The sequence below is a fragment of the Balaenoptera acutorostrata genome, chromosome 2 (genome assembly GCF_949987535.1).
Source record: "Balaenoptera acutorostrata chromosome 2, mBalAcu1.1, whole genome shotgun sequence".
Taxonomy (NCBI): domain Eukaryota; kingdom Metazoa; phylum Chordata; class Mammalia; order Artiodactyla; family Balaenopteridae; genus Balaenoptera; species Balaenoptera acutorostrata.
Genome location: NC_080065.1, coordinates 9469735 through 9485760, shown reverse-complemented (window position 1 = coordinate 9485760; position 16026 = coordinate 9469735). Strand labels below are relative to the sequence as shown.

The following is a 16026-nucleotide window of genomic DNA, read 5'->3' as shown; positions in this document are numbered from 1 at the left end:
ATTTTATCAAATGCTTTTCCTGCATTTATTGAGATAAGAGATCATATGATTTTTATCTTTCATTCTATTAATGTGGTGTATCACACTTATTAGTTCGCATGTGTTGAACCATCCTTGTATCTCAGGGATAGATCCCGTTTGATCATGGGGCATGATCCTTTTAATGTGCTGTTCAATTTGGCTTGCTAATATTTTGTTCAGAATTTTTGCATCTATATTTATCAGAAATATTAGTCTGTGTTTTTTTTTTTGTTGTTGTTGTTTTCTTTTAGCGTCCCTATCAGGCTTTGATATCAGGGTAATGCTGGCCTCATAAAGTGAGTTTGGGAGGGTTCCCTCCTCTTCAATTTTGGGAAATGTTTGAGAAATATTGGGATTAATTTTTCTTTAAATGTTTGGTAGAATTCACTAGTGAAATCATCTGGTCCTGAGCTTCTCTTTGTTGGAGATTTTGATTACTGATTCAATCTCCTTCCTCATTATTGGTCTGTTAGGACTTTCTATTTCTTCATCATTCAGTCTTGGTAGGTTGTATGTTTCCAAGAATTTATCCATTTCTTCTCTGTTGTCCAATTTGTTGGTGTATAATTTTTCATAGTAGTCTCTTATGATCCTTTGTATTTGGGTAATATCAACTGTAATGTCTTCTATTTCATTTCTAATTTTATTTATTCCAGTCTTCTCTCTTTATTCCCTATGGCTAGTCTACCTAAAGGTTTGTTTATTTTGTTTATCTTTTCAAAAAGCAGCTCTTAGCTTCACTGATCTTTTCTGTAGCCTTCTTAGTCTGTATTTCATTAATTTCTGCTCTGATCTTTGTTATTTCCTTCCTTCTGCTAACTTTGGGCTTAGTTTGTTCCTCTTTTTCTATTTCTTTGAGGTGTAATGTTAGGGTTTTTATTTGAGATCTTTCTTTTTCTTAATGTAGGCATTTGTAATGATAAACTTCCATTTAAAAACTGCTTTTGCAGCATACTATAGGTTCTGGTACCTTGTGTTCCCATTTTCATTCGTTTCAAGTTATATTTTGTTTTTCCTTTTGTATTCTTCTTTGACCATTGATTGTTTAGGAGTATGTGGTTTAATTTCTATATATTTGTGAAATTCCCAGTTTTCCTACTGTTACTGATTTCTAGTTTCATACCATTGTGATTGGAAAAGATACATGGTATAACTTCAACCTTAATTTTGCTAAGACATGTTTTATGACCTAACATATGATCTATTCTGGAATGTTCCATGTGTGCTTGTGAAGAATGTGTATTCTGTTGTTGTTAGATGGAGTGTTCCATATATGTCTGTTAGGTCCATTTGACCTAAAGTTTAGTTCAAGTCCAGTGTTTCCTATTTGACTTTCTGTCTGGATGATCTATTGTTGAATGTGATGTATTGATGTTCTCTACTATTATTCCATTGTCATCTATTTCTCCTATCATATCTACTAGTATTCGCTTAATTTATTTAGGTGTTCTGATGTTGGATGCAAATATATTTATGATTTTTATATCTTCTAGATGAATTGACCCCTTTGTCAATACATAATGACTTTGTTTTTTGTTACTGTTTTTGGATGAAAGTGTATTTATTGGATATAAGTATAGCTACCCCTACTCTCTTTTTGTTTCCATTTGCATGGATTCTCTTTTTCCATTCCTTTACTTTGAGCCTATGTGTGTCCTTAAAGCTGAGGTGAGTTCCTTGTAGGCAGCATATAGTTGGATCTTGTTTTTTATCTGTATAGCCACTCTATGCCTTTTAAATGGACAATTCAATCCATTTACACTTAGAGTAAAATTGATAGGTAAGGGCTTAATAATGAATTGTTTTCTAGCTGTTTTTTAGTTCCTTTGTTCCTTTCTTCCTTGATTTCATGTTCCTTAAAGTTTTGCATTGTTGTCTTCATATGTGAAGTAGCACTCACTTCCTGCACCCTTTACTAACTGTCTTCAGGGCATAAATATCTTCCTCCAGCCCTGCTAGTGCTTCTGAGGCTTTCTGGACCTTCTGTGGATACATCTCTCCACCTTTCTTGCTCCCTCTTGTGGCAGAATTCTAAGCTTGTATGCCTTCTCTCCATCCTGCAATGCACCAGGCCGACTGCTGACAGTCTTCCTTTTGTTTTCCCAAACAAAACTTGCTAAAGCTCAAGTTTGTGGTCTCTCTCTGGCCCTCAGATTTCAGTCAGCTTTCCGTGCATGCCCACTAGCTGTTGGTCCAAGCTCCCTCTTGATGCTGTCATCGGGAGGGAATGTGCACAGGGAGCTGGCCACAGGGTAGGGGTGTGCGTGAGGCATGTGGAACGATGAGGGTGCCCGTGAGCCAGCTGGGGAGATCTGTGGGTGAAGTGTTCCCAGCGGCTTGTGGGTGGGCTCCTTGACAAAGGCAGTAATGCAGTTAGTGGCATCTGTGTTCTCTTAAAGCCCTCTGAGAGTCCTATCTGCTCCTCTCCCAGCTTGGTAGCTTCCTGCACAGCTGGGAAGACGGGTGCTCACAGGAGAAGTCATAGAGTGAGAACATCTCCCTTGGACTTAAGCTGCGCCATCTTGGGGGAAGGGTGGTGTGGACAGAGTCAGACTGTTTCTCTTACCCACTTCAGCGTGTCCAAACTCATGTTTTTTTCTCCAATGGTGTGTTAGAATTTCTCCTCTGAAAACCTGGACTTCCGCAAAGTCTCTCTCTTCCATGGGTCACTGGCTAAGACTGTTTTCCAGGGGGCTCCATGGCCAAGAGCTGCTGAAGCTGGATTACATGTCACTGCAGGGTCCACAGCCAGGATCAAGGTCTGTATGCCTACTGTCCAACACATGGGTGGACGAGACTCCTCCTGGATCCCATATGGTGCTGGGTCCCACAGCTCCTACAAAGGCACTTTTCTCCAAGGATAGATTACAAATGATGGTTGGGGACAAACATGAGGGATGTCTTATTCTGCCATGATGTTGACAACACTCCTCCCCTATCTTTTTGGACCTCCACAGTTCTTCAAGGTCTTTCCAATATCACAGTCAACTCTGGGTCACTTAACCAGGCTCCAGCCAACAGGTTCACTCATTCCCTAGGTAGGCTATAAGAACTTAACCTGCAAGTCTCCTTTTGGCCCTCTAGTGAGACACAATTTTCTAATAGAGAGATTTTGTAAATTCTTGAGAGCAGAGACTATATTTTATTCATCTCTATGTGCTTGGACTCCAGCAATCAGGTCTGGAATATACAGGGTATTCAATGAAACTGTGCTGTAAAGACAAAGGAATGAGTGGACAAATAACTGTGTTGGTTTGAAATCTAAGGGGTTTCATTTATAGACACTTTTCCTCCTCTGGCTGGACACAGATGCACTAAAATCCTATGCAATCTTCCAGAGAAGGTGACCCAGTGTCATCCAAGGACAGATGGATCAAAGTCTCATGCTTTTTCCGAGTTATTCACAAATGCTAAGGACTGCAAACAAATTCTGGCACTGCCAATGACTAACATAATAAGGGATAAGCTCATGCTTAAGAAAGAGCCCTGGAGGCAGCTGCAGGTCAGGAGAAATGATAAAAGTGGGGCTGGAGAGGTAGTGCTGGCCTTTTGCTATGGAGAAAAGATGCACCCTGATTAATGCAGTCATGGTTTCATCCTTTGGAGAAGAGTGATTTTAAATGGGAAGCAGTTGGTGCATCTGAAATCGTGGGTCTGTGCACTGGGTCTTTAGCCTCATGCATTGGAGAGCTGATGATAAGAAGTACGTATCCTATCTAGTCTGGGGGCCCAGGCTCTCTGAAGTCTCCTTCTTCCCCTCATTCTAAAATCAAACAAAACAAAAAACAGCCTAAAAATTGAGTATCTTCCTACAAGTGGGTCCAAATCACAGGGCATTTTCTTTTTTAGGTTAGGTAACAAAGGAGCTCACTAATGGTTGCTTTTTATAGAAGAAAAGAAAGCTTGGTAGAATTCGAGCAGCCCTAGGACAACTTTTTTTGTTGTTCTTGTTAACTTAGGCAGCTCAGATTACTGACCTCCTTACTCTACCTCCCAGCTCTGCTACTAGTGATGTCAGCTACAGAGAAACAAACGTGTGTATTCCATACTTTCTGGAGATGGCACTGGAGGGGAAGGAGGGGAATTAGGAAGGGGAAGAGAAACTGAGATATTAAATTTGAAAGTAATTTAAAATCTTTTCAGTGTGAACTTGGATATATTATGGGTTTGACTACAGATTTGGAATACGGTTTTCATTTAAAGGAGGAGACTTTAAAGAAATGTCAGGTGTTTGGAACGCCTCTGGACCATCTCTCCCAGAGGTGGATGCACACTGCTCCTGCCTTCTTCCTGAGCATGACTAATGCCGCAGTTCTTCCTCCAGGCTTTCAGTGAGCTCATCATCAGTTGATCCCTAGCTGGGACACTGTCAAAATGTAACAATATGCCGAATTCTAGCCATTGGGTTTTCCATGAGACACAGAAAAAACAGAGAATGCAGAACCATGTTGAAGGTGCTTGACTCATGGCTCCATCGCTATGGAGCATTTCCGTGGCTATCCTTGGTATGGAGCTGTTGCTAAGGTCAGGAAGTTAAAATTATGCAGACATTTCTACCAGCAATAATCCAGAGCTTCTGAATGATGCTGGGTACTCGATATAACTGCTGCTTACTTATACACTTTATATGCTGCCCACAAAGTATTTATTTTATTAGGCTAAGTGCCCACACAGAGCTGGTTAATGTGCTGGACTCCTGGTTAACCCCTCTGTTCAAGCTCTCCATCCTCCACACATCTTTAGAATAGAAGGCATATTTCTAGCTTTCAGGTGAATTAACATAATGGCTGGGTCCACGTGAAATGATAATATTCATCCTTTGATACTCTTCAGTTCTGCAAGGAAAAAACGCACAGGAAAGATCTGACAACGTCTTGCAGACTCTGTAACGAGCCTTTGTCAAGGGAAGGGAACGTGTCCTTGAAACAAAAACAGCTTCCAGCAATATCAATGGTTATCACGATCACCATCACCATCACCTGTAAAGCATCCTCAGTAGCGCTGGCTGAGGGCTTTGGGAGATGGTGTCATGGACCGGAATCGGGATTGTTGATTGATTGATTCAGCAAAGCATCTTGTACTCACAGATGATATGGAAGACTGTTGTAAATGCCAAAGAATTAGGACATGGATTTTTCTGGACCTCCTAAATACAGACACTTCTGAGCTTTCTTCACCATGAGGTGATAGATCACAATCACGTGATGGCAGGTGAAGTACTGGGACCTTGCTGGCCTCCATTTGTATAGATTTTTAATGACACACCCTCTCAAGTAGACTTTTTATTTTTCTCCTGTAAAGTTGGCTTTCTGCACTCATGAATCTTACAGATTATCTTTGGTATCCTTTTCTGAATTATTCATTGATCTGGAGTCTTTCTAGTGCATACTTTTGTTTTCTTTGCTGACCCTGCTGGCAAAAAATCTCCCTGTTGGCTTGTCCGTGATCAATGTCAAATTTGGCTTGGAAAAGGCCCCTGAAACAAGGTGAACTCACATATAGGACAACAACACAGTCCAAACTGTGTATTCAGAAGATGGCCCAGCAGTCCCCTGTAAACAGAGATGCTGAAACCGAGCAGGACCCTGTGGGGCTCCTGGGCACGGAAGCTTTTCTTTGTCCCCCATTTCTTGTTTGTAGGGAATAGACTCCAGCCTCTATGCCCTTCCCTGAGTTCCAAAGGGCAGATTCGAACAGTTGCTAATCCAGGAAGGGAGGGGATGCAGAGACAAGGGAGGAGACCACCTGAGGGCAGATCAAAGGAACCAGAGAACCTCATCAGGAGACCACCTGAGGCCAGATTAAAGGACTGCAGACCCTGCACACACCCTGATCCTTATTAGCAACCCCGCCCTTGAGCTATTGCTATAAAACTCCTCCCCAAATCATCCCTGCTTGGGACACACAGGAGCCCGGTGTGTCCCCCTCTGCCTGGCAAAGAGATAAAGCTATTCTTTTCTACTTCACTTAAAACTCTGTCTCCGAGATTTGATTTGACACCGGTGCACAGAGGCCGAGTTTCCAGCATCAACAGTGACCAGAAACAGGTCAGAAAAGGGATGGCACCAAGCATGTGACTTCGATGGCACAGACCAACCCGATCAGGAAAGGAGCTGCTGTCTGGCCTTGTGGTAAGCCAGCATTGTCCTTGAAGGGCATCTATGGCTTTGGGATGGAGGGACGTACATTCTCAAAGCAACATCTCAGACTAGCTTTTTTTTTTTTTTTTAAGGATCCTAGTTTCATATCTGAAAGGGTTGTGTCAGCAATAACAAACCAGATATAGGAGGAGAAAACCTTTATCAGTTCTTTCATGGTGGAATATCTTGAATCTCAGAAAAGGGAAACATTGAACTCAATGGGTTTTAGCACTGGCACAAGTCACATGGTTAAGTCATACACACACCGAGCTTGGGGAAATCAGAGGGGATTCCAAGCTGCCACTCAAAGGTCTCTCATTTGGGGTTCGTTTTAAACTGCTATTAGAGAACATTTGTTAATTTTGAGGTATTTTGCTATTATGTCAGTAATATTCATCTTCTGGCAGAGGAATGCTTCCGGGAGTATTGTGGCAGCTCACGCAGAAACCTTAGTCAAGGTTAGGAGGCGGGCGCACCCATCCTAGAGAGGATGCTGGCTTACCGTTGGCAGTGAAGGCAGGTGCCTGAGGCTTGTCACGTCAGCCCTACCTAGCTTTAAGGTGATTATGAAGACAAAACCAAGAGAACACGCACAAAAGACCTTGAATGAAACAAAAGGGCTCTGAAAGTAAAACTCCTTTTCTTTAACCAAATAGCTACTTCCCTGCTGCTGGGGTTCTAAAAAGAGGTGGCGTGTCTCTCTGAGATCCCCAAAGTAATTCCCTCCCCATCAGAAACTTGCTAATCTAATTTCTACTTTTGCTTCGGATGTGTACCGTATGCAGGAGCTTTAAATTTAATAAAGGGAAATTGAGTAGTGTTCTCAGCTGTGTGTCAAAATCGATGATGCTACATTTACTTAGGGATTCAATACGGGCTCTCTGGATACGGTAGGGAAATGTTAAAGTGTGTTTGGTTGGCAATTTTGAGAATTTATTGGAAAATTAACTTCGATTTCATTTTCATCTTGGCTAAGGAATCATATAATTTCCTTAATACAATTATGTATTTTTGCAACTCCACTATCCTCAGCCTGACTACAGATTGTTAGGGTTTCATGGCGTTGGAGGATAACGAAAATTAAATTAGGTGAAGAGAATGCGGTGCAGTTGTGTTTCTAAAAGCATTCTTATTGGGAAGGAACGTTTACACAGTGAGGTGCCCACGTTCCTGACACTGGGCCTCCATTGGTGAAGCGGCCATAAGCTGTCAACACAAATCATCTTTCCTGAGCAACAAATCTATGCAAGTATTTAAGGCATTTATTTTATGTTAAAAGAAATATAGAAATATTATGTGGGATTATGCAAAGCACTCATAGAAAAACTTGAAGTCTGGCAGGTCCAGAAATAAACCTAACACTTGATACAAAATGTGTTTTTGCTGTTAAGATGCGAGATGGAGAATATCATGATGAAAACTTCTTTTTCAAGCAGGGAATAAATATTTATGATTAGTTTATAGAAGTAATTTGATAACAGGAAACGTTTCATAAGTCCAAGGGCGTGGACCTGGGAGGATCATTCTTGAAGCGTCTAGTCCTAAGGCTGGCAGAGTAAACACAACCAATAGGATTCCCTCCACACCAGGATGTTTTAGGAAATCTCCAATAAGAAATTGTATCTTATCGCCAACAAGTTATGGTTCTATTCACTATAACTTGTCAATGGAACCACCCGCTGTCCCTGTACTTTTGTGTATATGGATTCAGTTGTTCTGACCTGGGGGCCCCACTGCCCTGCAGGGCACATTCCTCAATGTCCGGAGGCATTTTCAATTGTCATGACATGGAGGGGGGGGGTGGATTTTGTGGCATCTAGTGGGTAGAGGCCAGGGATACTGCTCAATAACCTTTAATGCACAGGACAACCTCCTGAAAATCCTCCATTCCAAAATATCAATAATGCTGAACGTGAAAGAAAAGATTATTCTTATCAATATAGTACAGATTATAACACAAATCCTCTCTCTAAACCATTTCATATCTGCTGATCATATGTGATAATACCTATTCTGTGTAATCTGTAATAAAAAACACACCTTCTCTTCCTGAATCATCACTTCAAAGAAACACTCACGCAGTGATTCCCAATGACAGTGCTATTGCTAATTTGCATTTACTCCACGCATACTTATGTTACCAACATCCCATGAAGGAACTAAAGAGAAGCAAGAGGAAGCAGGTTACCTCTCAAATAAGACCTGGCTGTAGTCATCCAGGAGGTGGGCGTGAGTGTGGAGAAAGATGGTGTTGTAGCCCACCAATGCCGCCATCATGATCAGCATCTTTAGCTCGTAATTCACGCGCAGGAAAACCGAACAGGATATCAATCCCAGGATGCAGCTGTATATAAAGTACTGGAACAGGGAAATACGTCAGATGAATATGTGGGATCTCTTCTGAGGAATGCCAAAATGAGCATTAAAATTGGGGACCACCATCAAGCTCACTTGGTCAACTCCCAAACTGACTGTGAAAGCAGATGCATTTGTCTGCTCCTTGATCCAGTGACACATGACTAAACACATTGGATTTAGAAAAGAATTACTCATGACATGGCTTGCTCACCCAGCGTAGCATGTTTAATAAAAATAATCGTCCATATGGCCAAATACTTTTCAGAAATAACTTTTAGAAATCTACATTGAAGCTATGTCATTATTAGCAAACGTCCTTTGCTTCTTGAAAATGAAAAACAAAATGGCTCCCTACACATTTACGGATTAAAACAAAATGACAGCACACAGAATCTTCTGTGGGCTTCCAATGATCTAATTCATTAAGAGGATACAAATCATTACAGGTAGTTCTATTAACGGTATAAGAAAGCCTAGACATTTTATTTAAAAAGCAGTTGTGTGTCAGAGGGATTATCTAGAACAGAAAGGATTTAAAAAAACTAAAAGTTTTGAACTATATATAAGATAGATAACTAACAAGGACCTACTGTATAGCACAGGGAACTCTACTCAATATTCTGTGATAACCTTTATGAGAAAAGAATCTAAAAAAGAATGAATATATGTACACGTATAACTGAATCACTTTGCTGTACTCCTGAAACTAACACAACCCTGTAAATCAACTACACTCCAATAAACTTAAAAAAAACCCCCAACATTCTAAGGGTTCACAGCCTTCACCAGACTACTAACAGGTCTTTATCCCAGATAAAAAATCAATTAAGAAAACCGGAGGACATGAGAGGAATTCAGTGGTGAGTCTTCAACATCAACAACAAGAATATGTTTGAAAATAAACTGTAGCACCGTACAAAGTTAAAAAAAAAAAAGAAAAAGAAGAAGAAGAAAAACAGCAAGATTTAACATTGGTTGAAAATCAATTGGCCATAAGTGTGAGGGTTTAATTCTGAACTCTTAATCCTGTTCCATTGGTCTATATGTTTTTACTTATGCTAGTTCCACATTGTCTTGGGTACTGCCGTTTGATAGTAAATTTTGAAATTGAAAATCAAAACAAAACAAAAGACAACAAAAAACCCTAAAAGCTTTGACCTGGGTGAGTCACGACTGCTCTGGAAGTGGGCGGGCACCAAAGAAATCAAAGACCCCAGCGTGAGGAAGAAGGCCGGCATGGTCCATCTTTTGTGGTCCATGGGAAGCAGCTGGCAGGCCTGCCCTGTGTTAGCACTTTTCCATTTACCACAATGGACATCGACAAGACAGGATAGCCTTGGATTCTGTTCTGCTCCAATCACTCGTTAGCGGATTGACTTTAGGCCAGTGCCCTAACTTGCATATGTCACAGTGTCCTCATCTGTAAAAGGAGGGTAATAATGTCCCCCCTTCTAGGTCACTGAGAAGAGCACGTAAAGCTTGGAGTCCATGGCCCTGCAGGCCAGGAGGTGCCCGCTAAGTGGAAACAGTTGTCATTCTCGCAAAGCATTTGTTTGCTGGATTATAGGGTTTTAATAACAAGGATTAGCTGCTATCTTTTCGTGTCTGCAGCAGAAGCAGCAGTCGGTAAAGTTTAATCATTTTAATAAAACATAGATCCGACTGATGTTTGATAAATCCTGCCTTTAAAAAGTAGCTCAGTGTGTAAGCTACTCCATTTTAGTTACATTATATGGGATAAGCCATGTATAAACTGCTTATTTTTGTCATTCTAGCTCTTCCTTTTATTTCCCCAGCTAAGGTCATCTACAGTCAGCCATGGGGAGGGCTACTAATATTAGTGCATCAGTCCTGTTCTTGGGGGAGAAAGGAAAGTCGGAAAATGAGCTGCGGTGGTCCTAGCAGGCACCGCCTTCCCTGTGAGAGGCACCCACGCAGGGGGCAAGGCAGATCCTCACCAGTGAGGACTGAGACCTGGCATCTCAGCTTCAGAAGGAAGACCAGCAATTAAGTCCCTTGGGTCCGACAACCACTGGCTCAGTCCTCGGGAAGTAAAGCATCCTCGACAAGCAGCATGATGGGTGGTGGCGGCTTAGGGAAGGCTGAGAGTCTGTAAGCGCAACTTCTTTGGCCACAATTCCCTGAGGTCAGTTCTCTACTATTCTGACCACTGATAACCCCACGACAGAGAACAGGAAGAAGAAAAGAGGAGAGGAAATGTGTCCTGATGGGACCATCTGGCTGGCGGAGAGGAAGGGCAGAATCAAGAGGTCTGGGAGAGAGTGGATGGGCACCACTGACTCAGTCTCCCTAAAGCGGAGGGTGAGGGAGAGATAGCCTGTGCTTTGAAACCAGCCCTCGTGTATAGGGGACTTGGCACTATTACCTTAATGACTTAAATTAATTACTTAAATCCTTAATGGCTAAGTACTGCCCTCAGAGGGCAGGTGTGAGGCTCAGTGACTCAGTGGGCATCGCTGCTGGGACAGCTTCTGAAAGCAGCCCAGGGAGCCCCGCAGACTGTCTGGGGGTCCCTGCATTCCTGTGGGCACGTGCACAGCAACCTGACAGGGCAGGCTTCTTTCTGGTGAATCGAATAAAACACGGGCTTGCACTTTGTATGTCTTCTTTCATTAGTTCATTTTGGGGCTCATCCGCTATTAGATGTTTCACAAGTATCCACCCCGACCAAGAGTCTGAGAAGCCCTGGGTTTTAACCTCCTCTTTAGTCAGCAGTCACTGTCTTACGCGACTGCTCCGTAAAAGCCACGAAGTCGCCTTGGGAGCGCGCAGCGGGCAAGGCTCCCACTCAGCGTCTCGCCCTTCTACTCACAAAGCAGCTCACTGGTACAAATAAAAGCATGCCTGTCCCCTGCACAGGTGACCCAAGGTAAGGAGGATGATGAAGCCCACCTTGACGAATTCTTGTGAAGATTAAAGAAGATAATAAAAGCAAAGTGCACAGAACAGTGCCTGGCCCATGGGAGGCCATATAAATTCTGCTATTATTGTTATAAACTGGAGCTCTTTGTAAGACTTTTTATTTTATTTTTCTTCTTTTTTTAAAAAAATTTATTTTATACTGGAGTACAGTTGATTAACAATGTTGTGTTAGTGTCAGGTGTGCAGCAAAGTGATTCACTTATACATATACATATATCTATTCTTTCTCAAATTCTTTTCCCATTTCGGTTATTACAGAATATTGAGCAGCATTCCCTGTGCTATACAGTAGGTCCTTGTTGGTCATCTATTTTAAATACAGCAGTGTGTACACGTCAGTCCCAAACTCCCAATCTATCCCTCCACCCCACCCTGAAATTTGATTTTAAAAAGGATTCTGCTGCTAAAATTCTGCTGAAAATCATTATTAGAATGAACGTTATCAACAGTTCAGCCTAAGTGAATGAGAAGCAGAATAATGAGCCCTTTACATGAGTGTGTGTGTGTGTGTGTGTGTGTGTGTGTGTGTGTGTGTGTGTGAATGTATACATGTGCATTTTGGGGGATTGGGGACAGTGGGATTCTAAAAGTTTTCTGAAACACCCCTAGTTTGAAATATGTGCCAATACCTATAAAATATGTCTATGATTTCACATTTGAAAATTCATTCTTAGGCTTTTAAAAAGTTTTCACATTTCAGGGTTAGGGTTACTAAAATACATATGTTATGGGAAGTAGCCTTTTAGTCCATTTTCTATTAAATAAGCCTTTCTAGAAGGCTTGGAGGCCATGTGCAAGGTGAGGTGGGAATTAATTAAAGGTAGGTTGGGACCCTGAAGGTAGCGACAGAGGGATTGTGTGAATAAAGAAGAATAACGGGAGAAGGCCAGGCTGGGAGCTCTGAAGATCAGCTGCCTCTACTACATAAGGTAGCCCTGCAGGGAGGTCGCTGGATGTCAAGAGCTCTGGCTGCAGGCTCCTGAGCTGAGTTCTATTAGGACACTATTACTAAGAACCTTATTTTTATATAGTTTTAATAGTTAATATAATTATTAGTTAATATTTTTATTAAGTATTATTTGTTAATATTATTTAAATATCATATATTACTATTACTTAATATTAGGTAACTAAGTTAAAATTGGTTCATATAGTTATTAATACTTTTCATATATTAATCGATGAAATCAACTTGCATTTTGACACCAAGGGAGCAGCCACTGTCACCTTTGGCAATTTACTTAAGTATCTTTTGGTTTCAGTTTCCTCGCCTGGAAAACAGGAATTCCAATATCTAACTCACAGGGTAGTTTTGTGGATGAAATGATATAAATGCCTGATATAGTGTGAACTGCCTACATGGCAAAGATTCTTTCTGGTTGATTCTGTTGGACATTTTTAAATGACTTTTTCTTCTGCCACAGAAATAATACACCTGATGTTAAAAATTAGGAAATATACAAAGGACACATATAAAAAGCAAGCATCTCCTATAATCCCCAACATCCAACTTGAGCCATGATTAATTAATTGTTTTGTATATCTTTCCAGCTTTATTTTTGGTGTGTGTGCTACTTGTTATTGGTATTATTATTTTAGAAAATTGGGAATGGATTGTTTGGAATGTTTTTAAATGGTACTTTTCACTTAATAGCTTATAAGTATATATTTCTATGTCACTAAATAGCTTTCTACAACATCTTTTGTAGCGGCTGGATATAATCTTATTGTATGTTCATAACAAAATTTGTTTAAACAGTTAAATTTATTCTAACTTTTAGGTTGCTTGCTTTCTTTTCCTTTCTTTGTTGTTATTGCTACGTAAACCTTTCGACGAACACCCTGGTAGCTAAATCTTTGCACCGTTAAAATTACTTTCTAAAGTTAGTATTGCAGGGTGCAAACTATGTCTGTTTCTATGCTTTTTGATGACTATTATAAATGGCCATTAAAGTTAGTATTGCAGGGTGCAAACTATGTCTGTTTCTATGCTTTCTGATGACTGTTATAAATGGCCATTAAAGTCAGTATTGCAGGGTGCAAACTGTTTCTATGCTTCTTCATGACTGTTATAAATGGCCATTAAAGTCAGTATTGCAGGGTGCAAATTATGCCTGTTTCTATGCTTTTTGATGACCATTATAAATGGCCATTAAAATCAGTATTGCAGGGTGCAAACTATGTGTGTTTCTATGCTTCTTGATGACTGTTATAAATGGCCATTAAAGTCAGTATTGCAGGGTGCAAACTCTGTCTGCTTCTATGCTTTTTGATGACTGTTATAAATGGCCATTAGGAAGAGCTGTGTGACTTTCTACCTCCTGCATCAGTGCCTGTGGATGCTCCTTCACGTCCACTGTCAACCTCAGGCGTCATGTACGATGGGGTTTGAGAGTAATAATGCAGACATCGTGCACATCCACAAACGGCTTTCCCAATGTTCCTTCCAATCTATTAAGAGGGAAGCCAGGATGTTTCCAGGCTCCTCTGGGACCCCTAAACTCATGAGTTAATAATGTCGTTTCTGTACAGACAGTACGTGAGCATGAGGGGCTTCCTTGGCAAAGCCCATCATAATCCTCTTTCTGAGGACTTATTATTGGAACAATAGTAGCCTATTGACTAAGTCTGACCTAGATTTTGAAAAGTCTGCTGTGTGCTTTTTCAGAATCGTTGAAGGTTGAGGAATGTTCTTTTTCACCATTTTGGGTTTCTAATGATTTGCTTCTTCTGAAAATAAGATATCATGCGCAGACTTACTTAAATGAAATTCAGGATCATGACCTCATTGCTGTTAGGGGTGCCAAGGACGGTGAGTTGTATGACCCAAAACTATTGGATGGAGAGATTTTCTTAAAAAGATGATTTGCCAGCTATACTTTTCTTTCCTATGAAAATGCATGTTTACTGTAAGTTGTTGAAGTGCCTTATGAAAGCAGCATGGGGATGGTTTGGAGGCTTGTCCTCTCTCCAGGGGCCGATGGGCCATGTGCGTGCTAATACCATCCATCCAAGGAGGAAGAGCCAGACCGCACAGGTAGTTTGAATCATTCTCTAGAGAACGGGGTTCCAAGGTGCCCACAGTGAGGTCACAGCCAATAAACCCTCATCATGAATCCCATCCCTCACTTTTCACATAACTGAAATAGAAAAGACGGTGTCCAGTCCTCCCTGGGGTTCACAGTAATGCCTAACATGAAGGCCAGGACCCCGTGGATATGGGACGAAGCTTATGCCATCCTCTCTTCCTGAGTCTGTGGGGACGTTGCTATGGACTCCGGTTAGTGGTCATGGCTTAAAGGAACACCAGATGCCCCTACTCTCCGTACACTGAGCTGTGAGCATCCCAGGAAATTGAAATGATGAGATGGGAAAAAGGATCAAAGCCTAATATCAAAGGGAGAAAGAAAGGAAGTTTCCTTTATCACCAGAGCTAATGGAGTTTTAAAAAAATTGTATGTTAAAAAAAAAATTTTAAATATACATATTAAATGACCAATTTCAGTGCCTGGAATATGTGAGACAAACAAAATGGGAAGAATCTATACTACCTTTAGACGATTATTCAGAAAATGGAAAGGAGAGTATCAAAATCTTTTTTTTTTGCACAAACAATTCATGGAAGAAAGAAGTTATTAAGCAGTAATTAATTGATTTAACTCCTTTCACTTAAATGACTGATGTGTTAGTAAGTTTTGAAATTTCAATCTAGGCCCTTAGTAAGGGCCAGTTAGTAAGGAGTATTTGAAGATACAATTACTGGACGGCATTTGCAGCCAAAGGAGAGGGAGAAATATGAGCTGTGGTCCCTGTCATCACAGAGTCAGGAAGCTAACGCTAATTCACTGGAACAATTAGCAAAATCTGTAAGCAACAATTCAGTGACATTCAATCGAATGCTACATCCTGGGATACATTCTGTAAAATGTAGCATTAAGATAAATTGGTGCAGCCACTATGGAAAACAGTATGGAGTCTCCTCAGAAAACTAAAAATAGAGTTACTATATGATGCAGCAATCCCACTCCTGGGCATGTACCCAGAGAAAACTATAATGCAAAAACATACATGTTTCCCTATCACAGCACTATTCTCAATAGCCAAGACATGGTAGCAACCTAAATGTCCATCGACAGATGAATGGATGAAGAAGATGTGGTACATATACACAATGGAATATTACTCAGCTGTAAAGAAGAATGAAATAATGCCATTTGCAGCAACATGGATACAACTAGAGATGATCATACTAAGTGAAGTAAGTCAGACAGAGAAAGACAAATATCATATGATATCACTTATATGTGGAATCTAAAATACGACACAAATGAACTTATCTATGAAAAAGAAACAGACTCACAGACATAGAGAACAGACTTGTGGTTGCCAAGGTGGGGGGAGGGATGGAGTGGGAGTTTGGGGTCAGCAGATGCAAACTAGTATATACAGAAGGGATAAACAACAAGGTCCTATTGCATAGCGCAGGGAACTATATTCAACATCCTGTGATAAACCATAATGGAAAAGAATATGAAAAAGAATATATATATGTATAACTGAATCA

General features: G+C 40.8%; 1 protein-coding gene across 4 annotated transcripts in view; it reads right to left on the bottom strand.

Moving 5' to 3' along the window:
• Positions 1 to 16026, bottom strand: part of ADCY2 (adenylate cyclase 2) — a 451536-nt gene that overhangs the window by 48378 nt on the left and 387132 nt on the right. For all 4 annotated transcript variants that reach the window (XM_007191640.3, XM_057541370.1, XM_057541371.1 and 1 more), the window contains exon 18: positions 8350 to 8519. In XM_007191640.3, the coding sequence (XP_007191702.1) occupies positions 8350 to 8519 (170 nt within the window). The remainder of the gene's footprint in view (positions 1 to 8349; positions 8520 to 16026) is intronic.